At 38.4% G+C, this 27,884-nt stretch overlaps 1 protein-coding gene across 4 annotated transcripts; it reads left to right on the forward strand.

Moving 5' to 3' along the window:
- Positions 1-195: 195 nt before the first annotated feature.
- HABP4 (hyaluronan binding protein 4) lies at positions 196-27,446 on the forward strand (the record flags this gene model as incomplete). Of its 4 annotated transcripts, XM_084225852.1 has the most annotated exons (9): positions 196-275; positions 503-771; positions 10,942-11,089; positions 11,870-12,031; positions 12,222-12,293; positions 14,073-14,162; positions 21,520-21,688; positions 23,225-23,401; positions 24,434-27,446. In XM_084225852.1, 8 exons carry the CDS (start codon positions 519-521, stop codon positions 24,488-24,490), a joined length of 1,128 nt encoding a protein of 375 aa, XP_084081978.1. In that variant the 3' UTR covers positions 24,491-27,446. The 4 variants fall into 4 exon arrangements, with proteins under 4 accessions (XP_084081978.1, XP_084081975.1, XP_084081976.1 ...); XM_084225849.1 differs by lacking the exon at positions 196-275 and having other exon boundaries at positions 480-771; XM_084225850.1 differs by lacking the exon at positions 196-275 and having other exon boundaries at positions 480-771; positions 23,225-23,398.
- Between the last annotated feature and the right edge of the window lie 438 nt (positions 27,447-27,884).

The raw sequence follows: 27,884 nt of genomic DNA on the forward strand, positions 1-27,884 counted from the left end.
CTGGCGGGGCCCACCCCTGATGAATAATAGAGCAGCGCACCGCATTGGTTAGGAGGTGTGATTGACATGGCACGGTAATCGGCCTCAGCTGGGCGCCAGGGGCGGGGCGGAGCCTGGCCCCGGGATTGGCTGCTCTGTTACTCGCCGGTCGCGCGTGCAGGCGGTGGGCGGGCTCGGCCGCGGTTATAGGCGGCGGGACGGCGGTGGCGGCGGGTGTGCACGGAGGCTCCATTGGCTGCTGCGGTCCGGCTCGGCCGGGGCGGGGCTGCGGGAAGGTGCGGCGGGCCCCGGGCGCTGGGGCGGCGCGTGGGCCGGCCCGCCGCTGCTGCTGCTGCTGCTGGTGCTCTCGCCCGGCGTGCGCGTTGTTTCGGGCCCGCGCAGCAGCGGCAGCCTCTTGTGGGGGCCGGGCGGCCGCCGGGGCGCGGGCAGGGGGCGCTCGGGGTGTGTGTGGGGGGGTGGGGGGTGAGGCGGCCGCGCGGATGATGACGGGGCTGGTGGGCAGCCCGGTGGGTGCCGTCATGCAGGAGAACTTCGGATGCTCCGTCGCCAATCGGTTCTGCCGGCTCCTGGACGATGAGTCGGACCCGTTCGACGTCCTGCGGGAGGCCGAGCGCCGCCAGCAGCAGAGGAAGAAGCGCGACGAAGCGGTGGCCGTCGCCAGGAGAGCCGTGCCCGGGGGCCGGGCGGGCGGTGGCAAGAGGGAGACCCAGAAGGAGCGCAAGCAGCCGGAGAGCTCCCCTGCGCCCTCCCCTGCGGCGCCGCCGCATCCAGGTACGCTGGAACACCCCGGCGAGGCTGGGGCGAGCGGAACCGGCGGCCGGCTTTGGGAAGGAGCGAAGGCGGTTCCCGGCGCTGCGGTGCCCGGCGCGGTGTGGGCCCGGCGGCGCGGCGTGGGTGGCTGCGGGCTCCGCGCTTCACCGAGCTCTCGGCAGCCGTGGCGTGGCGGGGGTAGCGCTGTCATAGCAGGGCTGAAAAATCCTGGTTCCTGGTGGGGTCGTCTTGGTGAACGCACCTGAAAGTCCCCTCAGAGAAGGCAGTGACGCTTGGGCACGGTCCCGACACGATGTTGTCGAGCGCCCTCAGCTGAGAAGGCCTTGGAATATGTAAAGGAAAAAAGGAATATGTAAAGGAAAACTTCAGCAACATCCCCGAGAGACAAGTGCAAGAGCATCAACTCCTACTTGCGGCACCTACAGCTTTCATGCTGGTTTAGCATTTGCTAGCTGTTGCTACCTTTCATTGCCTGTCACCCTGGACAGTATCCTTCAGTGTCTGAAGTTTCCAGGCGTGATTTCTCGGTACCTGTGAGTTTTCTGGCCTTTCAATGTCTTCAGCGTTCTAACGTCTCCAGGGATCTGTGCTTATTTTGCCTTGGGCTTGCATTGGTGAACCAGCCTTTGAATAAAACCTTATTTCCTGGGGTAGCTCTTCAGCCGGTGTTCAGGAGTGGTCAGCTGCTAGGTTTTGATGCGTAATACTCTTGAGGAAAGGGGGAGTCGGTTGGCTTTTGTACTAAAATGTCTGTCACAGTCCTCTTTGCATCTGGGGGCTTTGTGGGTTATAGCTTCTTGCATTTGGAGCTGATTGCTAGTCTTAGTGAGTCTGATTGTTACTACTTACCCGGTATTGAGCTTCAGGTTGCTGGATTCAGTATTTAAAGTATCTGAGAACTAGTGGATTGTTTCCAAATATTTTCACAGAAGATTCTGGTTTCACCCTCTTGAGTTGAAAGTTCCCATGAAGCCTAACACATAGTCTATTATTGAGGTATTTTCTTCCTGTACTAAAAGCTCCCGTTAAACTCACAGTAATGATACTGTGTGTTTTAATGCCCTAGAAAACGGCTTTTGAATCGAGGTTGTTGCTCCATCCAGTTGTTGCCAGTACCAATTCTATTGCTTGGGCTTACAGTCTTACACTCTTCCCAACAGCAGTTAGTAGACACATTTTTAGCAGTTTGTGGAGCAGAGAATCTTTCAATGCTCAATATGTGCTGTAATGAGTGCCTTTGTAGTGAAAGATATCAACAAGTTGTCACTGCCTTTATGGGCAGTTATATGAAACTAGTCTTTATGAGATTGCAGTTATGTGACTCGTCTCCTAAGACTAGTACTCAGACTATAACAGCTTATTTTATTTAAAGGCATGGTTGTCAACGGAAGTTTGAAGTAGTCTGTTCAGTGAACAGCCAAGTCTCAAGTTGTGATGGAAAAGTTCTTGAGCAAGAACTGGTGGTTATCAGTAACTTACCATGGTAGTATGTGAAGCCCATCCTTTACCTTCTGCTTGCCTATAGGTGTCACCATTCTTGGCAATACACAGTGGCCCTGTGGCTTGTCTTTGACTGTTCTCTACAACCTTGGTCGCAGAAATTTCTTGTTAAGAAATCTCTTTTTCGGGGACAACGGGCATGTGCACCTTGTTTCAATTTCCTGCTAATTTAAAATGTAGAAAAGACTGCTGACTACAGTACCCTTAGTGAAACGGCATTAGGATCTATTTTAAGAGTTATTTCACTTCTATGCTTAAAAACACATTTTCTTTAAACATAGCATATTTTTTGGGATTTTGTGTGTTTGTCTTGGGCTTGTTAGGAAGTAAGGACTATAAAAGTACAGTGCTTAAGATGCTAAGCCAGTGTGGATAGTCAAGACTTGGTCTTGACTGTGTGTTCCTCCTTTGAATGCGCTGTCTTAACAAGTTTGCTCTCAATGGCAGAGAACCCTCTGAGTTAGGGTAAATACACAAGTGATGATGTAGCTTACAAATGTTAAGCAAGTGGCATGCTGAGAGAAAAACCTTGAGGTTTTTTGGAAAGGAGTGGGTCAGCTCTTTATTGGTGCTACACAAAGTTGTTTTGTTACATAGAGTTCAAAACTTCTACATTTTATATAAGATGCAGAGGGCTATCAACTTGACAGTTGAGAAGGACCAACCTCCTTCTACTCTCAGTTTGGCATAAAGCTTCTAATAACAGATGGATTGTTAGAAGAGTGCACCTATGTTTGGGGAAATAAATAATACTGATTAAAATTAATAAATTGTTAAACTAATTCCTAAACTTTTAATTAGAAAAGAAAAATAAAACACACTGAACTTAAGACTTTGTTTCTAGACTTTCTTAGTGATTTTTCCCCCCTGATTTTGGGCATAACTTGTAACTAAACACCAAAGAATAGCATCTAGACCCATCTGAACAGCAGAATCAGAGTCTGGTGGTATTACAGTTGAAATGATGAAATTCACTGCATTGTACTAGTGTTCTTGGAATCATCACAGAATAGGGTTGAAAGGCTGTGTTGGAAGGATGGTCTGGTCCAGCCTTTTTCTAGGGAAGTCACCCTTGAAGACCTCATGTACTACCTTGTTGAGTTGCATTTTGAAAGCCTTCTTTGATGGGGGTTTAACCCTGAGAAAGTAGTTTCAACGTAAGGTAGCACCAGAAAGAAATTGTTAACACAGATGAAATCTCTTCTTGTGCAGCTTGTCCCCACTGCAGCCACTCACTTTCATGGGGCTCTTTGTGATAAGAGCCTCATCATTGCAGCCTTTCAAATACTTGGGTACTGTGATGTGGCTTATATGAAGCCTTGTTCTGGGAAGAAGACAGCCTTTTCTCATAAGGCAAACTCACCAACCTTTTCATAACCTTCACAGCCTTCTTTTGGATATTCTGCAGCCTGATGGTCTTCATAACCCTACTTTGGACCCCTCCATACTGTTTTATCTAATGGCTAGGGTATTTGCTTATTTGGACTACAAAAAGTCTTAAGTGTCACAATTCTTGTTTTATTCTCGTATTATATCTTAAGCATATTGAATCTGTAAAAAAGGGTATTTAGAAAGACTCAAAGCGCATCTAGTCATCCATCTTGCAATATAAGAAGTTGTACAGTAGTCAGAGATTTTTTTGTGGTATTATGTTTTAATGTTTGAGTGGAGGGTTTAGTCACAAAGTCCTGTAAGGTAGTTTTGGTTTGGTTTTTTTTAATGTAATTCTTCACTGAGTTTTTCAAAGGAGGTTTTATTAAATTTCTGGAGATATTTTCAATTTGAAGCAAACCTCCTGAGAGGACTTTGCCAGATAATGCAATACTTTGACCTTTAGAATCCAAACTATTTATTATGAAATGGCACAACTGTAAGGAGACTATTTTTAAGCTTTGTTTTTTATGGAGAAAATGGACTCCTATTTCATTGTCTACCAAAACTTATGCTTTTGACCTTAAAGGTGTATTTTTTGTCTTCTGCTGACTGTTGTTTTGTGATTTTTAAGACTGTATTAGCTGAGGATTTGGGTAAAGGCTGGTTGTAGGTATTGCAGCTCTTGTAATTGCACCACTAGATGTTAACTCAGTTCATTTTTACCACAGTGACCAAACTGCGTTTGCCAGCTCTTTATTCAGAAGGCCCAGTTGCAGAGTTTGCATTCTTTACCAGACCAGGAAAATTAAATTTGTTGATCATGCAGTAATACTCTCTGTTCTTTTGAAATCTCTAAACCTTTGTTGCTAATACTTCTAAAAGGTTTTCTTCTTTCATATACATATGATGACTCTGGTAACATTTATATATAGTTCCTAAATACCGTGCTTTTGCATTTTTAGCTGTGGTTTTAAAATGGCATGGAATAGCATTCTTTCAACTACAGTGCCATAAGGATTGTCTAGAGGAAAGCTGTGGTAGGCAATTCTGTAATTCAGCAAGTACTGGCACACATGAAAATAAAATGGCACAGGATAGAGTCTAACTCCATGTGTCTCTTAGGTGTGTTGCTTGCAATAGCTGAAGCTATTGTTAGAAGTTTGGAATTAGAATCACACACGTTTAAAGGGGAGAAAGTGAAATTGTTTTGGAGTCCTAATTCTTCTACTCTCTAAAACATAGCAAAATATTTGAGTGAGAATAAATTGCCTTTTATTATTTCCAGTTATGAAGTTTTGTTGTAAAGGAAGATTAGTTGCCTGTGTAGAAGTTGTTAAAAAAGTTTATTCACCCTAGGCTTCCCACAGCTGGCATCCAGTTTCTGGGGAAAAAACATTAATAATTTTGTAGAACTGCAACAGGTACAGCTCAAACTAGGTGCCTCACTAGAGGGACTTATAAAATCCCAGGTATTTCTTTGTTCTGTCTTTGCAACCTATGCTCCTATTCTTTGCGTACTTCACACACCTTGCATGCGCATCTTACTCTAGTGGTGATTTTTCTTTTAGAGTCTTCTTGTTCATATCACATTCTTTCTCGGTAGCTGTCTTTATCTGGATGGGTTGCAGCTTCTGATGATAGCCATGACTTCTTAATCTTTTAGTTTGCACTGGTCTCAGAGCCTCCTTTCATTGTAGCTGAACAACAGTACAAGACTCATTCAGCATTTCAAGGTGAAAGTTTGCAGCTTGTGGCCTAAAACTTCAGCACTTTGCTTGTGCTAAGCAAAACTACGTAGATAAAAGAATTCAGCTAAATAAGCTCAGTATATGACAGTCCTCCCTTTGTTTTTATTAAGCTTTCCCACTATTGTCAGAAACAACTCATGAAGTCTCTCAAAGCATTTAACTGCTATCCATAATATCATATACAGTGTTATTACAAGTAACAGGCATAATATCCTAAAGCTTTAACAGCAAAGTTAAATACATAGGGTGGTATGTGACCACTTCCATTTAGGTTCTAATTTGGATTTCTGTGAAAATATGTTGCTTAATACTTTAGTAATACCATTGAGCATACTTTTTTTATTTCTCTAAGCTTTTTTGCATTTATTTAGCATACTGGGTAAACCACTGATCTCCAAGAGGCTGATCCTAGGTGTAATTGTTTGCCAAACACTAATCCTGTTGACAGCAACCTTAGATGTTGGGAAGGGCTTTTTCCCAACATTGCATAATATCCCATAGTATGCTGCTCCTAAGCTTCAGGCCATTATCAGCCTATCTGATTACAAGTTTGAGGTTTTGTTTTGTTTTGTTTTTGTGTTTTTTTGGTTTTTAAATTTTGTTGGAGCCTTTCATATGAGCTCAAGAGTGTACTACAGGAATATTATCTGCAGAAATATTATTTTCTGCTGAAGCAAGGGACTCTCATTTTTTCCATAGCATACCCATTGCATGACACACTGCAAAAGTTTACTTAAGACTCAATATAAATAGTGGCACTTGCTGGTCATGTCACCACAAGGCTGCTTTTGCTAATGCAATTACTCTGGCCTCTTGGGTCATCAGCAAGGGTTGTAGAGGTTCAGTTTCAAGCTCCTCAAAGTTTCTCACCAATGCATAGCCTCTGTGTTGTTTTCCATTTACGTAGTATGGGGATCCATTGGCCAACAGTATAAGATCTAAGGTCTCTAGAGGCTGATTTTACAGATCTGTCCATAAGTGGCTGGAGTGAAACACCTCATAGCAATCATGATGCAGCTCACTGTTGGAAGGAACAAATAGTAGAGTTGCTGAATTCAAAATATGACATCCTTTTAAAGTAGTAATAATTAAATTAATGATTTTAAATTCAGAACAATTAATGTTTTGAGAGGACAATATTTTTGTATCATGTTGTTTAAGAATCAGTTCTACTTTGAGTTACACAGTTATGTGATCTACAAGTAATATTCCTTTTACAGCTTAGAATAGCCTTTCTTTTTCCAGACTCCAATTCCACTTTTTCTGCCTTGATAACTTCTTTCAATGGTTTACTTAATTGCCCTAGCCATGGTAGTTGGGGTCTTCAGTACCCTACTGTGCCTAAAAAATTCCTCACAATTGTTTTCTTTGTTGCTTTGTTTGGTCAAGGTATTTCTACCATAGCTTTCGACCTATTTTGGGTCTACTTTGTCCTTTTGAAGTGTACTGAGAAGAAGGATAGTCTTTCAAAGCTGGAAGGGATTTCCTTTTTTTTTTTTTTTTGTTTTTTTGTTTTTCCTAGGGAGGGTGGTGGTTGTTGGTTTTTCTGGTTTTTGGTTTTTTTTGGGGGGGGTGGGTTTTGTTTTGTGTTTTTTTGTTTATTTGTTTTTTGTTTTATTTATAGATTAAGCCCAAGTATCTATCAGTTCTACATTAAGGCTGATTTTACTCCACAGCTTTGTGACTGTGGTTTTCAACAGTTCTCATTTTTTTGGCTCCTTTTGTATGTTTTTGGTGATCACACTCCTTCCCATAATGAATATCTATTCAGGCAACAAATGTAATTCTGTATCTCAGGACTGTAAGAGGTCTCTTTTTATGGTGGGGAGTCTTCTGTCAATGTGACCCTTCCACAAACACTCTTTTTCCCATTTGCTCTTTGTAAGCAGTTACCTCTCTCAGCTTGTGAATCGCATGCCAGCTACCACTCTCACATCTTTACATTAGGAAGTGGGAGAAACAGCAAGGTTTCTGCTTTAGCTTATAGTCACTGATAGCAGTTGCAAGCTGGGCTCCTTGTGGTGTTTGTCGGAAGTAAAGGCTTTCTACAAAAAAAACCAGCTTAAAATGAAAAATTGAAAAGGGGTGACAGCACACTGTCTCAGTACAGGCCAGTGAAGAGCTACAAATCCTAGAGAGATAAGTCTTTCCAAGCAAAAGTCTCACTTGTTTGAGGATAGATTGTATAGATGGAGGAGTTTGCTGAGAGCTAGGCAGCAACGTGCAAAGGCAGCTAGATTTTGCTGCATTATTTTATATCCATCTGTTAATACATAGATATCCAGTGTCTGGGAAACCAAGCAATGCAGGTTATAAAAATATAAGTTCTGCTTTTCCAGTAGCAAGTTCTGTGTACATACTTATTAAAAACATTTCTCTAGAAAGTCTTCCTATCTATGTGCTGCAGTGTTAGCAAAACTAATACTAATAGTGAAGTATTATTGTGGGGAAAGTGAAAACTACTTAAGTATGTTTGTTCTGTATGATTTCGAGTTTTAACAATATCTCATACAACTGAGCTTTTTTTCTTTAGCACTGTCTAGTTCTGGTACTAGGTAATTTTAGTATTTACAGATTCTTTCCCTCTAATAATAGCTCAGCTGCTTCTTCTGGGAAAAAAAAAAGCTAGGTCTGTTGAAACAGAGATCTCTGTTCAGATTCCTCAGTTTAGAGAGTAAAGTGATAGGCAGTTTAGCCAACAGACTGGGCTGATGTAGTTACAATCCATGCTGTGGTGAAGTGGGGAATGGTGGGACACATTTAGGTGAATACAGATTACAGGTGTAATTTTAAGACACAGAAGAACCACTTTAAAGAGAGGCTAAACTAGGTAACTAGGAGAGAGTGATCTTCCGTTTTCAGAATTGTGTTTGTAAGGCCTCAAGTAGATGATCCACAGAACTCCAAAGCTTTCTTTTGTGTGGTTTTGAAGAAAACCTGCATACCAGATTATATAGACAAGCAAGCAGACAAAATCGGGGTGTATTTGGGGACGTCGTTATTAAGCAAGCATTCAACGTGTACCCCAGTTCTTTATGTCAGTGATATACAAGATGGCTCATGCTTTGTCTTGATTTTGTTGCCTTGTTTTATTTTCCCCCAAAGGGTAGGTGGCCCTTGAGTTCTGTGAATTAAACTGAGTCTGTGTTAGGACATGCACTTAGCAGAGGATTAAAATTGTAGAGCTTATGTTATCACTACTGCCAAGCTCCAGTCTGGTTTGCATTTACATGCAAAGCTGAAAGTTGAGCTGTCTTTTTGAACTGGTTCACAAGCAGGTCACGTGAACTTTTGCCCTAAGGATGCCTTGTCCTACTAGAGCGGTACAGGTGTTGCATACTGCCTTAATCTACTTCATGTGTGTCAAACCAATTAAAGATGTTTTTGTGGCACTTGCTACCTGTATAAAAGTCTTTGTAGTGTTTAAAATCTATCTGCAGTAAATGAAGCCACCTGTTAGAATCAAAGTGAAATAGCCTGGTGCTCAAATTGGAGTTGAACAGACAGCTCCATGCAGTACGCTCAGTGCTGCTGACATGTAATGTACTGACATGTCTGGCAAGAAGACTTGTTTTTAAGTACTTCTGAGGAGTACTGGGTAATAAAATGAGACACTATCTTTTTAAAATGACTTGAATCTTCTTTTTTTGACATTGTTTTTCTAGTTTGAAGGAGCTCTTTTAATCTCAAGGTGAAATTGAGATTAATACTAAGTATGTAGGGATTGGTATCTCTGACTACTGCATTCTTGCCAAAAGAATCTTTTTAGAATAACTGATAGTTCTGATTGCTGGTGAGAGAGGATCAAAAATAAGTAACACCATCGTCTTGTATGCATTTTTGTGCATTCAGATCCAAACAAAATGACTAAAATGAGGCCAGAAATTAGTAGTAATTTTTTCCACAGCAAGATACCAATTTAGAATTGGTAATGTAGTTGAGATGTGTATAGAGCAAATGTTTCCCAACAGCATGTACTGTTCTAAATCCTCTATAATTTTGCTTTGTGTTAAACTGTCCTGATTTCAAAAGTTGTCCTTTATGGAGAGATTACATTGTAATTTGCTAATGCAAATATGCTCAGTGCTCTAAGGGTCAAGTAACTCCAAACTGAGAAGAGAGAATTACTGCAATGTATTATGTCAAGTGGCTTGTAGCTTAAAGAAAAGCAAAGCTGGAGTTGCTTCTGCACTACATATAAAACTATCTTCTCTGTACAAATATGACTGTTCTTACTGTGTAGCAAAAAGCTTTATTTACCACATTCATCAAGTGGAGAGTTCTTTGAAGCTCTTTCTCTTTACAAATGGTATTAGACTTCATCCTCACCACCTAAGCTTTGATCAAAAATCTTCTTATATGGGCATTTCTCTGGAGCTGTGAATTAATTTGCATATTAATATTGTGGCATAAAATAGCCTTTATTCTCTCTGTGTTCTAGCAACAGAGGTAGCCAGGACTGTCACTTGTCCACTAACCTGAGGTCAGTAATCTGCTCAGCATTCCACAGTAGTTCAGTACTTCTTGTGGAAACAGTAGCTTAGATTTGTTTGAGACGAATCTTCCTGTTCTTTGCTTTATTAATTTACCCTGTTGGCTGAAAAAGGTGTTGGTTTAAATATAGAGGCTTGGCAGACAAAATGGCTTGCTTCTAGAGAACTTGGTACCAGACAGAGAACAGAATTTGGGAAAATGCGAAAGGAGGCACATAAAGAACCTTAATCTTCTGCTAGAGGTATACAGGTTGAGTGTAAAACTTGATTTTTTTCTATGATAATTCAAAATTTCTTTCTGTTCATTCTGCCCAGCCCAATCCTCCACAATCCCAATAATGGCTGAATAAAACTCTGAAAAGCTTAAGTATATTTTATCTTGGAATATGTTTATGTTCTAGAATTAGTGGTGTTGAAGTCTTTCTACTTACTGTTTGGGTCTCTGCCAGCTGAACTCAGTAGCCTTTAGGGTTGTTGAATGGTGCTTTCCTCCGCAGAACAGCAGTGTGAGGAAATGACCCTGTGCTGGTTGTTTGATACCACAGCCATGAGCTTAGAGTACCTGGAGGCTTAGACTTCTAAACTAAGCTTATCTGGCAGGAGGTGTGTTGTTTCACAATCAACACCTATCTGTAAGGGGTCCTTCTCTTTCCCTCAGATTCATTGCTTCTGCTGCTATCTTTCAATAGTCTTTTCCATTGAAGCGTCTCCACCTCATCTTGTATTATGCTTTCATGATCCTTAAAAACATGAGAAAAAGTTTTTGTCCTCCTTCTCTCTGACTTGTGAGCAAAATTAAATTTTTCCTTAGACTATTGTTTCTGGAGATCTGACTGTGTCAAAACCCATAATATTTTGCAAGTTCGTCAGTACAGAAGGTAAAATAAATCTGTGTCTTTCAAACAAATAGTGTCTGGCAACATTAGCTATAAGGACTTTTAATATTCTGGTGGACTTGGGTTTGGATGTGTAGCCAACTCAATTCAGTCAGTAGTTTGGTAACTGCAATTGTGTTACTATTGAGCTGTCAGTAATCCCTGCATGTGTTTGTGTAGGCCCAAAGCGAGTACCCAGGCAGGCAGAACAACAAGGGTTCAGTAACAGAGGCACAGAGGGGAAACAGGACAAAACTGAATGGAGACCATCTTTCAGGGAATACCGTCCTTATGGAGCACAAAGACAAGTGGAATTCTCAGTGGAACGGTATGTATCCTGCAGAGAGAACTAAGGTCCCTCACAGAGGATATTAGTTTGCAGGTTTTTTGCAAGATTACTTACTCCGTGCCTGTAAGAGCTGTAGTTTCAGCTTCCTTGGAGGTTGAATTGGTACTGTTTTGTTGAATGTAAGAAATATAAGGCAAAACTGAAAAATGTAAAGATCTGAAAATGTATCCCCTAGTCAGCAGCATATTTATAATGTTAGTTTCTGAGCTCACATACCAAGCTTTGCAGAACATGTAGGAAGTTGCAAACTGGAATTTACTGCTTGGACAGTGAATGAATGTTGATTTTGCTTTCTTCAGAAATACTAGAAGATTCCACCTAAAACCCTTATTGCTTCAGAATGTGGCTGTTCTTACTTTATACCACAATAGTTGATATTCAACAAGTTGTCTGAAATTTTTAGCAGTTGCATATAAATATGGGTTTAGATGGTGGAGCTATTGCATTATAAAGTTGTGAAGATTTGACAGCTTTAGAATGTTTTCTTTAGTTTCTGTAATGTTTTCAGTGTTAATAACTGCTGATCTTTCTGTTTGTGTGCTGTAATAATTCCTCTAGAGTTCAGTTTATGTCCATTTTCTATAACAAAAACAAAACAGCTGTAGTGTGTGCTGTATGAAGATGCACTCTATATATTGTGCTGTAGCTGTTATATGCTGATGTGTCCCATAGCTGTACAAACATAACAATATAATTTTTTTTTTATTCTTGTTAACTGTTCTTTAAAAACAAAAATCTGACTAATTACCTTCTTCTTAGACCAGTGGAAAGATTAGACTATGAAAGACCAATAAGAGGCCGTGGTGGGGGAAGAGGCAGAATGAGAGGTAGAGGAAGAGGTGGTGGATTAAATGGAAGTTTTGATGGGTTTGACCAAAGAAGAAAACGTGAACCTGAAAGACAAAGTGGGAATGATAAAACGTAAGTGTTCTGTGTGCTATTTCTTACTTGGTATACAAGAAATAACAGTCAGCGCTGCAGTACTGTCTTTTAGGTATTCTGTTCCTTTCCATATCCAGGTTGGCTGGCAAAAAGTCAATACTGGTTTTAGTTCGAGGTCATAAAAAAAGGAAAAAACCTCTTAAATTCACAGAATTGTTTTCCTCTCTAGAGATGTGAAAGCAGATGACAAAAAGGGTGGAGGTGGAGCTCGCAACTGCAGAACAATGAAAGATGATATGAGGTATGTCATATACTTGTGCCCATCATAGATCATAATTTTTTGTGGCCTATGTTAGATCATAATTTTCATCAATTTCATGTCCATTTTGAGCTTTATAAGCATAATTTTCTATTATTGTTGGAATTAATGTAATTTTACATTTTTTTAATTTGGCTCTTTCATGATGGTAAGATTAAATTGAAGCAAAGGCATGATGATGTTTGTTCACTTAAGACAGCCAGAGTCTTTTGACTGGAGCTGAGTTGTCTTTTAATAGAAATAAGTTATTACTTTTCTCAATTGTCAAGTAAATGGGACTCTGGTATTTAATGGAATTTCTCCAAAATGCTAATTCTAAGATTCAAACTCTGTTACTGGGCTTAAAGGTCAGTCTCTTTTCTTGAGTTCTATGGATAATTTCTAAATTGCAAAACTGTAGTACATTTCAGTATGGTTCTGTTCTGAAGGTAATGTTGAGTTGACTGTACCATGGAAGTACATTTTAAAGTGCTAGAAAAATCAGTAGCATGTGATTAATGGCCACTTTGAGGTAAAAAAAAATCAGGACTTTTCCATTCAGTTCTGTGTATCTTTTAGGGGTACTGATTTCTGTTCAGATTTGTAAAACCTCACTGATTATGTTGGCTTTTATCCATTCTTTGTACCTAGTCATACATTGCTCTTTCCAGTAGCTTTTGTTCTCATATACATCTAGAACTCTCATGTGATAAAGAACTTTATGTGATAAAGGATGGAGCAAAAACCAGTGCCTTGAACTTATAGCAAATATATTTGGCCACATACACATTCATTGACAAAATAGTTTGAAAAATAAAATTTTATTTTAAAATAAAATCTAGTTTTAAAACTTAATGGATTCAGACAATCATGCTAAAAGTTTGAAAAATATAGCCTTGATGTGTAATAATTTTTGGGTATTGATATTCCAGAATCTTCTGAAGGTTGTATTAACTTCTCTCCCCCCCTACAGAATTTCATATTAAGAGTAGGGTTAGGTACCCTGGCTTTTCAAAGGATCAGCTAGGTTAACATTATTCTGAACTGATAGTACAAAACTAGCTAGCAGAAAACTATCTTCTGTAGGATATCAGGGAAGGCTTCATAAACTTTCAAGGTATTTATTGGCCCTTACATATTTTCTTCTTTGGGTTTTTTGGGTTTTTCCAGTTCAATAGCATCAGAACTTATTACCAGTGTTTTCCTGTGATGTGGTAGAAGTGACATAAAATTAAAGCTGTCTGAATGATTCTAAAAGCATGTCTCTATCCTAATTGTGCTAATCATGTATTGAAGCTAAAAGGTGTTAATTTTAAATATGTATGCCTGCTGCTGGAATGAAAATAAGTTCCTGCTGTCATCTGACAGTGAATGAAAGTCCACGTTACAAAAAATACAAACTTTAAATTTTTAAAAGAAGCAAAAAGACAACCCCCAAATGTCAGTGTTATACTGACAGCTAATACTAATCATTAGTATTCATGATTGAATTATTTCATCTTCATACATGCTTTAATTTTTTTTAATAAAATAGGGGTTTTTCCCCAATATTCTGAAATTATACTCATTTTGTTAGTTGCTCAACTAGTCGTTTAGTGTAGCTGTCAGATTATGATCAAAGAGTTTTCCCCTTTTTTTTTTTTCCCCTTACCAAGAAATTCTGGTAAAAGAAGTAATGTATTGATTTGGCTTTTTTCCAGTGTGACTCATGAAGACTGTGCTTTTGTTTTGTTTTGGTTTTGTGTATGTGTTTTGTTTTCGTTTGTTTGCTTACTGTTTTAGTGGGAAAGGACAGACTGCATCTATGGAGGAGACTGTGGAAACTCCTGAACAGCCAGGGACATCTGAAGGAGACCCTCTGAGCAAGTACAAGTCAGACAAATATTTTCTTTCTAAATGCAAAGGGAGCAATTAACTGTTACTGATGTATTGAGGGGCACACTTGAAATGTGAACTGTGAAATTTTGCTAGTGCACATATTTAAAAATAGAAAAGCTTTGTTTTGTATTTTTGAGTATGGAAAATATGTCCCTAATTCGGACTAAAGCTTGATTTATACAGTTGCATTTAATTGCACAGTGATGCTTAACTTCCTAAGCTTTGGTGATAATTTAAGGAGGAGCTACATATTATAAAAAAGTTTTACCTTTTTAACTCATCTGATTTGTAGAAACTACTGTGTTTTTGTTCTCTGAGAGCAGGTATTCGAGGCGCCCATGCGATTGTACAAACACATTTAAAATACACTGAGCTAAGTTCGTATTCACCAATTTCTAATATCATGTAGATATCATCTATTCTTGAGAGGCCACGGTAGAACTTTGAAAAAGTTTCTGGAAATGCAGTGAGCCTTAGAATAAAGAAACTGAGAAAGAAAGATGCCCATTGTCTTGTGGCTTTCATTCTAATCAGTGTCACAGCAAATAAATGAATACTGGCTTAAGAAAAATAACTGGACAGTCTTGTCTAAGTAAAAGATTGAAAGAATAGTTAAAGAGCATGTGGTGCATATCTCCTAATGAGTGAGAGATAGTCAGTGTAGTATATCAACCTATTCTGTTGCTGTGCAGCCTTTTCTACTTCATGGAGCAGCTCCAGATATTAGTGATATGTGTTCATTTATTAATTATAAAGCTAACTAGATGACAAAACCTGTTTTATATGTTCAAGTTGTTTAACCCTGTAAGATGTTGAGTTGCTATAACTTTGATTCTTTTTATTTTAAAGAAGGTTTTAATATATGGGTAAAGGCATATACACTTTAGGAAATCTATCTTTGAATGACTTATGACTGAAAAAATGTTTCTAGGCTAACTTAAATCAGATGGGCAGTGTAGGTACACTGGCAAAAGTACACTGTATTAGCTAAATATGAAAGGAGTTATTCAGCTTTTTAAAAATTTTGGTTTTGTCAGTTGCTGGTACCTTTGCTTGTTTCATGCTTGTACTTGGTTCCACTTTCATTCAAGCTCTTTGTAGATATGTCCCAATATCTCTTCGTTGTAGAGCTTAAGGCATGAGAAGTGTATACAGTGGAAAAGGCCTCTGGCAGATTTTGCCAGTTATCTTTAACTCTTTCGTCTTTCTTAGAGATCATTAGGTATTCAGTCAGACTGGGAGCTTTTCTGGAGATTTTACTCCTGGTTTTTTTTTTAAGATTAATTTAGGCATAGTCCACTGAAATTCAAATTATTCAAAAAAGCAAGTCACCTACAAGCACAAAATTCTGCACTGTGTACTCCTTTCAGGGCAATAAATACTGTCCCAAAGGCTTAAAAATCCATATACAAAACATGAGTTACATAAATCTCCCTGCACTTACCTTTTGGGGGGTGTCAGCTTGGTGACCCTATGTATTTTAAAACAGGAGATACAGTGTGAATAGTGCTTAGGTCATTAGGGATGGTTGTATGGGATACACCTTAACAAGATGGAATTGTTGTTCTTTTAACGTTTAAAAGCAAAAGCTGGTAGGCTATGGTGTTCAGGCTTCTGAATGATTTAAAGGTCTTACTTGTTTAGGTTGCCCCTGCTGTCCAGATAACACAAATCAGGCTACTTTCTGCTTTTACTACAGCCTCAGTATTATACAGGGTTGTGTCTTTGATTGGGCTGCTGCTAGGGTCATTCTCATTTTGACACTAAAATGCAGTAACTGCAAGGAAACTGTTTCTTTTCTACTGCTTTATTGCAGTTGTGTGCTTGCATTGAGAAAGAGATTGAAGACTTGGGTTTGTTTCATTTCTCATCTTTCTAGTCTGAAGTGTTTCCATTTAAAATTACAAGTTAAAAAATGTATTCTTGGAAGTTGGGAATAACCTGTCTTTGTGAAGATGGTGTGTAGCTTTCTGATGTGGTACTGGCTAATTTCCAAGCAAATGGAAAAATGGTTCTGTTGGGCTTCTGTGAGTTGTGGGGTCTTGCCTTTAAGACTCTGTTTTGCCATTCCTGAGTTTCGATTTGCAGAATATTGCAGGATAAGAGTTTCTTTAATACTTGTATGATATAAGTCAAGGTGTTCTTCCCATATCCTCAAATCTTCTTGAGTGTATCTCTAGTCATATCATCCCTAACTGCATTCTAATGTAGGGGGTTTTTTTTTGTTGCAAGAGCAAAACCTAACCATGACCCTGTATAAAATACACAGGTGGTGCTGAAGTATAAACTTCACTCACAACTGCTTTTGGTTGAACTTTTCTTCGCAGTTCAAACAAAGTAACACACTTGTGTTGACCAATTCAAATTAGATTTTTTTGTTTTATTCAGTACAACACATGGGCTAATCAATTTCTGTTCCTAAAGGTATTTGCAGAGCTTGTATTTAATCTTGTGAGGTTTTTTTTACATTTTTTCTCACATGATAGTTTTCCTTTTTGGTGGAGCTATTTATCATATTGGTTATGCAATAGGAAGCTTTAACAATTTATCTTCAAGATGTTTTAGCTATTTATCTCATTTGTTTATGTGTTTTGTTGTTGTCTGTTTTTGTTGTTGTTTAATGGTGGCATAAGGCTGTTAATAGATTGGGTCAGAGCTTCCTAAGTATTTGATTTAGTGTTTTTCTTCCATAGTAGGTTTGTACAATTGTTGTTTGGTCTTACCTTATTTAACTTTAAATTCTTCTATAGCTGGTGATAATGCTCTTGTAAATAATGTTTAGTGGTAAAGCTTCTTGTCATTGACTTCTTGATAAAAGCTGGCTAAGCATTTGCTTTGTGCAGCTGAATAATACAAAAACTGATCTGAGAGAGATCTGCTGTCATTATTTTTAATATGAAAATAATAGGTGAATAGCTGAGCTAAATGGCGTTCCTTTCCATTTACCTTCTTTCTGGTAAAAAGCAAAGGTATTTTGTTTTACTCTAGGCACAGTAATCCAGGCATAGTTAAAGGGTTGTCATCCACTGGAGACAGTGATTTGGTAGGACTTTCATTGTAAATTCAGTTTGTTCATGTCCAGAGGTTGTGCTTAATTGTCTGACAGTGTTTTGTAAGCATGACTGCTGGTGTGCCAAGGAGCTTATTAATTTGATTAAGGAAAATGCACACCAAGCAGTTACTAAAAATGTATTGCGTTAGAAGGTAGAAAGTAATATACAGAATGCACTTCCATTCTGGCTTGGTACCCAAAATAACTTGCTGCAATTAAGTTTCTGTCCAAAATGTGATATGCAGGTTTTTATTGGTGTGCTTCACTCATAGGTGTATCCACTTGGGAGTCTTGTCATCCTAAAACAAGTTTGTACTGCTAATTACCTAGCAATTAAAACCATCCTTTGGAGTAAAAATCAAAACCGTACTTTGCAGTTTGAAAAACCAGATATTTGCAGCGTAAATCTGCAAGTATTTCCGTTGGAACTGGCAAGTGGCTGGTTTTGATGTATGTGTACTTTTCAAAGCAATAGCTCTGTTTGGTTTTTGTGAGATCAAGTTGCTGTGTGGTCAAATGTCCCCGTGTTATCTTATGATCATAGCAATTTAGACCTGAAAGGGGTCTTTTGGGCTCAAGGCATGACCAATTTTAATTGTTGCTTCTGATACTTGTCCAGTTGATTTTAATGTACCCTGCTAATGGGGATTTCAATGTCCCCTGATGGTCTTTCTAATACTTAGAAAAGTAGAATCTCTGTGTTAGGCTTTTTTCCTCCCAATGTCTTGCCTTAATGTCATGGATATGCAAAAATTTTTTAGCATTATGCATATTTCCTTTGCACATCTTTAAAGGCTTCCCATTGTACATCATGTGTTTTAGACTTGTGTCTTGTAGCACTATTGCAGACTTCTCACCTGTTCCCATGTAGCAGACATTATTCATTTGAGATGTTGTTCCACCCTACCAGCAATAATATCTGTTCCAAACAAAACTGTTGATGTGACTCCTTATCATACATACTATGTTGTGGAAGAAGGAACAGATACTTGATTGCAGGATTGCAGTATTCCTGCACAATCCAGGGAGTTGAGGTCCTTCCTTCAGAGCTTCTGCCTTGTTTGGGTCTTTCTGTGTTTGGTGGCTGATACTTTTGCCTGAGTGCTACATATTTCTAGTTGTTCTTGGGATTTGTAGTGATTGTTGTTTCAGTTGCTTGTCTTCTAATCACTGGGTCACTTTACCACCTCCTACCTCTGAATCAGAAGCCATTCAGTATTCTTGAATACTTGCGCTATTGCCCTTCTTTTGTGCAATCTTTGTGCCACAGAAAATGCAGTGAATATTATTTTACACTGTTAAACTCCAATTCACATTCTTGGCTTTCTTTTGCAAATTGAAATACTGATAACTAGTTCTCAAGTACTTTTTGCTATCAGTTCTGCACCTTTCTGCATCACTTGCCAAGGACTGAAACATTGTCTCTGTAATGTGGTGAAAGGTTCATGGGAGAGGAATAATAAAGACTTCGAAAGTTCAGATGTACAATTTACTGAGATGGTGGCTTAGGAAAAAATTAAATCAGTTTAATAGAGAGATTTCTATTAGTTATGTTTCTCTTTAATTCCTCTGAGTGTTTATTACTGGTCTTGTTTTTCCAACACTCATTCCCAAAACTGAGGCTTCAGATAATTGATTAAAAGTTTTTTGGCCTCTTACTCTTGAGAACAACAAATTGAAATGTTTTTGGTGCTATGTGTGAAATAAATAGGGCAGGAGATCTTTCTAATTTTTAATGCCTTTATTAAAATAGTGATCAGCTCAGGTGGGCAGAACCGATGGGTCCGCACTCATGCTGCTGCTGCTCCCAGGAGTGGTGCAGAGGAGGAGGAAACGTGCAGCTTTGACCATTAGTCTGTGGGCAGAGCTGGTAGTTCCATTTTCACTAGAGCAATCAGGGATTCCCGATTTTCCGTCTCGACATTTGAGGTCCTCTGTCCAGCCAACATCTTTTAGGTTATGGGGAGGGGCAAAAAAGGGTCTCAGTGTCTCTGCAGGCTCTGGACTTCGTTCCTCACGTCCAGACGTCACTTTCATCTCTTAATTCTGGGTTGGCGCGTTGTTTTTTGGGGGTTTTACCCCCTTGCATCCTGGCTCCGAGCTTATTTGCATGTCCTCCTATGTTCATCCGGGTGGGGGAGGGGCTGGATGCCATCCTCCTGGCAGCAGGCAAGGTTGGTACTGACAAAAAGAGGAGTTCTCAACAATAGGGAGTTAACGACCGACTCTTAACAGGCGATTACAACATGAAGCTAACAAAGAACTCTCCTCTGCCAGAACTGGTTAAACTTGTAATTTTACAACCTTTTTTAAAATAACGGGTAACCCTTTTTTTACTCATAACATGTGTTCTTAGTGCTCTTACTGATGCAATAGTATCTGTTGGTGTTTTTGCAGAAGTAGCTGCATCTTTCACCAGTATCCTTTTTATGTAACTCAGTAAATTTTTTCCCTAATAGTCCTTCTATCCTCATGAGAGGGGAACTACAGACTGCTTACTCGTCTTTTAACCTTGAATTTCTGGTTGATAAATCTGGAATTTTCAAAACAAAGGGCATAAAGACATGTCAGAAGTGCAGGCATGTAGTGTAGGACTTCTATATTTGTTATTCTTCTGTGAAGTGAATTTAGAACTAACTTGTGTTAATCCTAGAACTAAAATTAAGGGCTGCTTTAGTGTTCAGTTCTGCTTCTCCCATTCACATACTGGGTGTTTAGAGAAATACTGTCTAATTTTGACTGGCAAGAAATATAAACGCCTTGGTGCAGAATTAGGTAAGAAGAACTAGGCCTGTTCCTATATAGGCTAGTTCTATAATGTACAGTCCCAAAAAATGTGTGTATTCCAGTGGGTTGCTTGTACAACTTTAAAAACAAAATACACACAGTCACTGATTGACATTTGACTCTGCATCTTTCCATGATAAAAAAGTTCCAACTTGCACCTAATAAACTGTGTATTTACATTGGGGAAATTGTAATTTTTTGGTAGGACTGTGGAACTATGACTGAATGTGGAAAACCAAATCCATCATTCTCCCACAAGACAGGTTCTAAGGAAGGGGCTTTCTAGAAAAGTCATTGTTAGGGAAATACTTAAGTCAACTCCAGCTGCTATTGTAACACAACTGTTTTCTATGTAAGGAGGAATGGTTTCTTAAGCGTCTTGGAGTAATCAGTGTGGGCTTTCCTGTACAGGTCATGGTATTTGACTTGTTTATGCAGCAGACAGTTAGGGTCGTGTAGGAAGCTGTGCTCTCCCTGTATGTGATGCTGGTTAGTAGGTAATAGCTTTCTGTAGGTGTCATTAAACGTACACCTGTGATCAGCAGCAGAAAGGTGGCAGAAGAGTACTCAAGCATGATCAGTGGAAGAGAAGTTGGTTGTTTTTTTTTTTTTTTGCTTATATATCTTGTATTATCTCTGTCTCTTACAGACATAAAACCCTCCATCTTTACATTACAAAAATATGCAAGGCAGCCTCTGATGTATTCCATATGTTTTTCTAGAACATATCATTATTGTACTTAGTGACAAATGATAATTTGACTAGGATTAATCTGGTTTTACCAAGTGATAAATACTGTCTGCTTGTCTGTTGCTACATCTGACAAAAAAATTCAAGAAAGCATCTTTTGAAATTAACAAAGGAAATGTTAATAATTACCTGTAAGATCCCATGGTGTGATCATCATATTGTGATCATGTTTGATGACTGAAAGCTACAATAAAACATGAATTCACCTTATGTTGTCATTGTGCAGTACAAGGCAGTGAAACCATGCAGTTGGGGTGTTTTAAAACTACTCTGTGTGGTGTGGAATTTTTTTGGTTTGTTTTTGGTTTTTTTTGTGGTGTTTTTGTTTGTTTGTTTGTTTTGGTTTTTTTGCTGTTGTTTTTGGTTTTGTTTTTTTTTCCCTGTGGCTCTATTTACTATGGGTAGATCCACTATTAAACTGTAGGGTTAAGAATATGCCAGATAAAAAGGCAGAATGATTTTGTCTAGAATCTAAGTGCTTGAATTCAGGATGAGACTGGATGAGTACAAATACAGGAAGCTGCAGACAGCATTTGTTCATATGACTAATTTCAAAGAGTACATAAATATATACTCTAAGTTACATTAATACAAAACTATCACATGAAGTTACTGTGAGGACTAAATGAAATTGACAATTTGGTGAGAAACATTCTAAATGTTTTGTTTAGTATCTTTACTTTGGAGATAAAATAAGTGTTCTTCTTTATTCTGGAATGTTGCAAGCTAATGTTTTTTACTCTGAAACTGTAAACTTCTAGAGCTGGTGAAGGAGAGCCAATGGAAGAAGTAGTTCAAGAAATGACATTAGATGAGTGGAAAAATCTTCAGCAACGGAATCGACCAAAGCCTGAATTCAACATCCGGAAGCCAGAATCCACTGTTCCTTCCAAAGCAGTGGTGATTCACAAGTCAAAATATAGTGACAATGTAAGCATTGCCTCAGGAATTCTGTAAACCTTCCTTAATGCCCAGGGATAGGAAACCGTCTCTATTTTTTTTCTACTAGCTTTAGTATAATGTGAATAGGCAAGAAAACAGTATCTAAGCTTTATCACTGCAATGACATGTGCCCAAAAACTGGCTTTAAATTGTGTGTTCAATTTTTTTTGTCTCGCATCATCACCCCGTTTTTCTGTACAAACATGTAATATATCAAGTTGTTCTACCTTATGGCTCAGCTGCTGCCACCTCTATAGGTCTCTAGTAAATGCTAGAAAAACTTGGTTTATGAAACTTGGTATACTATACTAACTTCTTTTCCTCAGTTTGAATCCTGTTTAGCTTACTTGCCTGTATGCACTTGCATGTACCTCATTGTGCACTTGAAAATATGAATTTTGGGTTTTTAGGGTGTGGTTTTTTGGGTCCTACTTCTTAGAACTAACCCTGGAGAGCTTGTGGTGCTATAGTGTGCACCCCTCCCAATTTCCTCTAAATTTTACTCTGTAATATTATTTAGATTGAAATTTCATGGAGAACTGGAAAATTCCATGGGGAGAGGCGAAGCTTCTTTCAGATTCTAGTTTACTTAGATTTCAGGTTTTGGGGGTCACAGAAGTATACAGTCTAGCATACAGTCTAGCATGATGAAATTTTGATCCTTGAAGTCTACATGCATTTATGAATATGTTAGTTTTCTCTAGTCATAATATTAACATCAAAACTTGCTTAATCACTTTAGATTGTTGGCTCTGCCTTCTTTTCAGTGTGACTTTGTAGGTCAGAGTTGTCATTATCCCCTCTTTCTTTTCTGAGAGGTAGTGGTAGGGTTGGGGAGAGTACCTCCCACAAACTCTGAAGAGAGCAGGTGTGTGAAGAGTACATACAAGTTTCTGTTCTGGTAATATCAAGAGACCTTGTTAAAGTGAACACAGAACAAGAGGTACAGGAACTGTGTAACATAGGCAAGTGGAATCCCTGGATTAGACACTGAATAAGTGATTCATCATTGTAAGGGAAGAGTTAACATACACTTTATCATTACAGTCCCCCTTAGTTATGCTGGGCAATAGTCTGACATGCACTAGCTATTAGGAACACACAGTTGAAACCACAGTAATCTCATAGCTGCAGGCTTGTAGAATACATTGATTAAGTAGCTTTGGAATGGCCTTTTATCCATTACTTGGACATAACTTGAGGAGTAGGTAGCTTAGGTCTCTAGTCTCTTTGAAAACCTCCTAGATTTATATTTCTGACAAACCTCTTCAGTATTATGGAGTTGGTACGGAAGTATTTGTTACCTGGAATCTCTGAGCCAACAAAGAACTATCCCAGGCATCTGGGAAGCTGCAATTACCTCATCTGTGTTAAAATCCTGTGCGAGTTAAGGCCTGTCCTCTACTCCAGATGCTATCTTGGTTCATCTGCTGCTTAGTCTATAATATAAGTGTGAATGTGTATCTGGGAGGGGAGAAGCTCATACATAGAAAGCTGTAGACTTTAACCACATCTTCTCTTTAGCTGCAAAAAGAAGACTTTGAAGATAATTCTCATGTCTTTCGAAAGCCAGTGAATGATATAACTTCTCAGCTGGATATTAATTTTGGGAGTCTTCCTCGCCCTGGCCGTGGATCAAGAGGAGCACGAGGTGGTCGTGGCAGAAGACCTGAAGAGACAGGACCTCGACCAAAAGTAGTGGTAATGTATTTTATGGTAGTGGTGTTGCAGTTCATTTGGGTTTTTTTGTTTGGTTGGTTGGGTTTTTTTCTGTTGTTGATGGTGTTTTTGTGTGTCCTGCCCCTTTTTGTGTGGAATTTTGATTTCTGTAGTGAGAGACTTGTCTTTAATTCCTGTCTCATAGTATGTTGTCCTGCATATTGAGTTCCTTGCCCATATTATGTTACTTGAAATTAAATGCTGATTCAGGCTCCCAACTCTTAACACATACATCAAAAGGTCTGATTACTAGATGCTCTAATGGTAACTAGAGAAAAGGATGCAATTAGTTTTGATATAAATTGGGAAATAATTAAAATAACTAAAGGCTTGTATTTCTTAAAAAAAAATTTGTGATACAGTAATACTTTGTTTACTAACAGTGAGATCAGTAAATCTGTGATCCTACAGGACGATTCGTGTGTTCGATATAACCATTATAAAAAATTTCCACTTAACTTTTCCTTTGGAATAAAAATAGTATTTGTACACTGAAAAGTGACATCTTTATTCTTCATACTAACAGAAACTTTACTGTGGCTAAAATGCTTTAAGACCAGGAACTTTCAGAATAATATGGAAGTGTTGATGCATTTGTTTCATCTGGAAGAAAAATGTTCTTTATGGTAACAGATCAGAGAGATTTAAACGACAACCTGCTATGTGCAGTAGTTCTAGAATGTAAAAATATAGTAATGCTGCTTCTAAAAATATGCTGTATTTTTCTTGAGATTGCTTTAATTTTTCTCCATTCAGTACTGCAGAACTTGTGACCTTCTGGTCATCTCCAGGAAGCATTATAAAGACATTCACACTGAAAAGAGACTATAGTAGTCACAAGTTCTGAGATAAAAGCCTTGTGACAGTGATGGATACAATCTGAGTAGAAGTAGCCTTTAGTAGTAGCATTTGAGTAGAAGAATGAACCCTTTTGAGGGTAAAATACATATGCATAGCTGTCAGATACTTTTGAAATGCATTCATTTTTATAAGACTTCTTTTCTTCCGTTCTAGGTGCAGCTTATTGCTCCAAATCCTGATGATCCTGAGGATTTTCCAGCGTTGGCTTGAAGACCCATCATGAATGGTGGTATCTCAAAGTTGCTTTGTAACTGTGAAGAGACCAGTTCTGTGCTGGTGTGGATTAAGGAAGTCAGTTTCCTTCTGGAAAGTTGTTTAGGTGTTTGGTGTGGAATGATTGCAGCTGTCTGCTAATAGAGTTTGGTTCTGGAAATATGGGTGGACTGGGATCCTGTCACAGGCTCCGATGTCTGTCTCCATTTATGAAACCTATGGGAAGGCTTTCAGTACTTCCCTACTAGGCTTAAAGTGAAGAGTGTTTAAAAATGTATATATAGAGATTATATCAAGTTCTCCATGACACCATGGTGAAATGTAAACTGTACAACACAATCCACAATTGGGACTCAATTTCACTGTACATTTGAAAGTTGTTTCCTTTAGGTAAAGTGTATATTTCAGACAGTCACAAGTTGCAGTTCTTCAGAGTTTCACAAATAAAGAAAAGTGCACATTGGTTTGGGTTTGAGGTATTATTTTAAGAAGTCATAGTGGTAGGTGGAAGCTTTTGCTATTTGGATGTAGTCTGGGAAAAAAAGTGTGGGGAAAAAAACCCAAACCCTAAACAGCAATCTGTACTCACCAAAAAATGTCTAAAAAAATTCACCAAAAAACATCTCTCTAAATGGAAGTGATCTTTAAAAATTAAGGCAGCATAGATGCTTTGAATTGACACCTAACCCTAAGTCCTGTTTAAGCAGCAAGATATAGCCTGCAATTACTTTGAAGATTAAGTCAAATAATTTTAATCTAAAGACAGAACTAAATTAAGGAAGTTTTTAATTTTAGCAGGAGCAACTACAAACTGAAAAGTTAAATGCCTTACCAAGAAATTTGTGATGTTGGGGATGAGGTGCAATGTTCTTTCATTGCAGCTTTAACGTGCTTGAGCCAGATTTTTTGTTCCCTGTCTAAGGGGACACTGAGAGCCATTCTGGGGGATATGAGAGAAACAAGAAAATGGTGCCAGAGGTGATGACGGAAATGAGAGGACAAGCACACTGGACATTTTGGATGTAGCTGTCAGCCTCACAGGAGTCTTCAAATGCCTGCTCAACTTGAACATGTTCTTTAAATTTACTGGGAAAGCAGATGACTATAAACCTTTAATGTTTTCCAGTTCTGTGCCTCACTTCTAAGCAGTCTCCTTTGAGAGTAAATAGTGAATGAAACTTAGAAGAAAAAAAGTGTTTCTTTGGAGTAAGCTGTAAGAGTACTCACAATCTTTAAAAGACTTTTTGACTGATAAGACTTTACTCAAATAAGATGTAGTCATCCTACAAAAGACTCTTTTCTGTATGCTCCAAAGAGATGGTCTGCAGAGTGGTTAAGCCCAAAGGAATTTTTTTTTGCATTGTTAAATTACTTATATGACAATGTGCTATAATGTGAGATTTTTTACTCTGCAAGAAGTTCATTGTAGTGGCTTAGCAATGCTTTGACTTGCAGCAGAAAGAATGTGCAAAAGCACATGGTGTGCTTTTGTCCTCTGGTGTTAGAGGAACCCATGCTGCTGCTATTTGAGTAACTGAACAGGATGAAATAATGCACACCTCCTTCACTTTGTAGTCACAAGGTGTTACTTGAAATCACTGCAGTTTAAGATTTACCTGATGCTGCCCTTTTTACTGGTGTTGTTTGTTTCTGCCAAAATTGGCAATTTAATCAATGTGGAATATAAGTGATTTTTTGTCTGTGGGTTCGAAAATATTCTTGGAATATTTTGCTTGTTTTTCCCTTCTTATTCCCATTTTCCCATTGGACAAGGAAGAATGTGTCTGAATTTTTATTTATATTTTTACTTGCTGTGGTGACTGTATGCATAGAGATATGGAGAGCTTCTCTGCAGAGCTTCCTTCTATTTCCTGCCATGTTTTGAATGTAGTCTTCTCTTCTACTGACCTGTTTTTGCTAAGCAAAGTGTTCATATACTTAAAAGTAACCCTCCCTTTTCTACTAAAAACTTAATCTTTGCTATGCCATGCTACTGGGCTCAATCTGCTGTGATGCAATCACAGTTTATTTCTGACTGTTCTCTGAGAAGACTGAGAGAATTGCTTTATTTTTCAATCTCCTTCCTGCTGTTGCAAAGTTACTGTTTATTCCTCTAACTTTGATTTGCCTTTCAAAACAGAATGAAAAATAGGTTCTGTGGGGAATGTTTTAAGGACTTGTGAAAATGTATCTGTATAATCCACTTTTGGTTAGCAGATTGTAAACTCCTACTTAAAAGGAAAAAAGGCTGGTTACAAGACTGTTTAATTAAAACCAACCAACCAAAACTAAAAAATACAACCCATCCAATCCAAAACTTTGTGAGACTGAGATTGAGTGTAATTGATTTCTGCTTCAACCAGCTAGTGCATCTATGTGTGACAATTTTATTTTTCAGTCTGTCAGACTTGAATATGGCTTCAGAGTTTCTCTAGTTGATGGTATATCCAAGTATAGAAAAGAAATTATTAATTGTAAGTGATGACAGTGATGCAATTTCTTTGCCTAGCTGTGATAACAGAACCGTGAATCTCAGTCGTCTGTCATATTTAGGGTACCAAAATAGCTGTATCTGTTAAGCACAGATTTGCTGCTGTCAGTTAGCAGCAGGTGTAAATATATACAAACACTAGTAGAATATGGCATGCATATTAAGAAGGGATTGTGTCACAGGTCTTAGTCATGTTATTCTTTAATACAGTGCTAACAGCTACTCTTTTGATTAATGTAGTGAGTGGCCTAGGACAAACTGCTGCATTTCAGGTTTAAGTTTTAGATTCATGTTACATTGCAGTAAGTTTGCAAAGAAAGGAACTTACCTCTCTTCATGACTATCATTTACATATGATACAGTTGATATGTTGTCATTCAGTTGAATCGTATGCAGTACCACAGTTTAGGATTGGCAAGCATATATTAATATAAAAGTGCCTTTAGAAAAAAGAGGAGAGAAATGTCTGCACTTAAGATAAGAATACCAATGGATGAATTGAGAGACTCAGAAGTAAAAACCCTGAGTTGATGAATAAGAATCTTGGGCACTTGAGCCTGTAAGAAAAGAGCTTTCAGTTGGTTACACTTTTTTGTATGAAAACAGGCTTTGGGGTAAAATTGTGCTTTGGGCCCAGACTCAAAATCTGTACCTCTAGTACACTTATGCCATTAAGAATATTCTTAATCTTATATTATACAATTTTCACATAATTTTTCTTTTTTTTTTCCAGAGCTGTCACAGGCACATTCACACATATTCATATGAAAAACTGAATATATGTGTGTATATACACTCACAAAAACATATATATATGCATGCAGTGTTGGAAGTAATCAGTGGATCAATAATTGAATGTGAAAAATTATTCTTTGCATAAAAAATACATTTCAATCACTG

This window comes from Fringilla coelebs (assembly GCF_963513975.1).
Source record: "Fringilla coelebs genome assembly, chromosome: Z".
NCBI classification, from domain to species: Eukaryota; Metazoa; Chordata; class Aves; order Passeriformes; family Fringillidae; genus Fringilla; species Fringilla coelebs.